Source organism: Austrofundulus limnaeus, unplaced genomic scaffold, assembly GCF_001266775.1.
Source record: "Austrofundulus limnaeus strain Quisiro unplaced genomic scaffold, Austrofundulus_limnaeus-1.0 Scaffold1194, whole genome shotgun sequence".
Taxonomy (NCBI): domain Eukaryota; kingdom Metazoa; phylum Chordata; class Actinopteri; order Cyprinodontiformes; family Rivulidae; genus Austrofundulus; species Austrofundulus limnaeus.
The window spans coordinates 100,259-101,534 of NW_013953596.1; the positions used below are offsets into that span (position 1 = coordinate 100,259).

General features: G+C 34.0%; 1 protein-coding gene across 2 annotated transcripts in view; it reads left to right on the forward strand.

The window, feature by feature from the left end:
• The window catches only part of eme1 (essential meiotic structure-specific endonuclease 1), a gene marked incomplete at its 5' end in the record, with an annotated part of 17,457 nt that extends 16,806 nt beyond the window's left edge, over nt 1-651 (forward strand). For both annotated transcript variants that reach the window (XM_014031164.1, XM_014031165.1), the window contains 1 exon segment: nt 323-651. In XM_014031164.1, the coding sequence (XP_013886618.1) occupies nt 323-499 (177 nt within the window).
• Nucleotides 652-1,276: the final 625 nt, after the last annotated feature.

Genomic DNA, 1,276 nt, shown 5'->3' on the forward strand with positions numbered 1-1,276 from the left:
ACATTATACATTACACATTATAATTACACATTATACATTACACATTATAATTACACATTATACATTTTACATTACACATTTTACATTACAGAATATTACATTATACATTATACATTTTATAAACCCATTTTACATGACAGATTTTACATTAAGTATTAGTGTACTGATACTTGTTCTTGAAAATACATCAATTAGAAAGGGTTGAATATTTCCACGCGGAGCAGGGTCACTGTTTCATCAGCCTCACCACATAATTTTGAAAGACAAATTGTGGTCAGTTTTTATTGTTTTATTGTCACAATCCTGTGGTTTGTGTTCACAGGCCTACAGTCAGTGCAGGACTGAGAGCCATAAGGTCTCTGTGCTCTCTGGGCTCCTGATCCGCCGGGGAGAAGGCATCACCTCCACCACTCGAAGAGTCGGCCCGGAGCTTTCCAAACGCCTCTATCTGATGATGCATTGTTCAGATCCTGAATACGTCCTGGATGGCAGCCTCTGACATTTCTAAATTATCATTTTTTACAGGTTTTACTTTGAGGTCGTGCTGCTGTCTTGTAGATAATCACTTCATTGAAATGTAATGTTCTGTCATTTCAGTTTCATTAAAGCTTTATTAAAATGACCATTTTGAATAAACAAACATTTTTCTTTGTGGAACTGCCAATGCACAATCATTAAAGCACTTATTTTTTCCTATTAGCATATATTTTTACAACTTGATAATTTAGCACATTCTGTGACAAAATAAATTGCGTACAGATGCAGATAAATTGTTTTTATCCATTTCTGATAGAGAAAACTGCAAAGATCACTGAAAATACTTAAAACTGTTAAAAGTCAAAAATCTAATAAAAATCCAGAAGAGCATAAAAAGAAAATTTAAACATGTTAAAGAGTGTCTCCAAGCAGCTGATGTTCCTTTAACCACAGCTGCACGGATTATTCCGGAGGACAAACAAAACTAACGATCACAATATTTTATTACGCAGACTTGAACTTGATATTGGGATTAAAGGAACAGCTCTGAAATGGTTTGAGTCTTATTTAACTGATAGATTTCAGTTTGTTAATGTTAATAATGAATCTTCTTCTTACACCAGAGTTAGTCATGGAGTTCCTCAGGGTTCAGTGCTTGGACCAATCCTCTTTACTTTATATATACTTCCATTAGGTAAAGTTATTAAACAGCATGGGATAAATTTCCATTGTTATGCTGATGATACTCAGTTACACAGTATTTACTGTATCCACAAAACCTGATGAATTCAACCAGTTA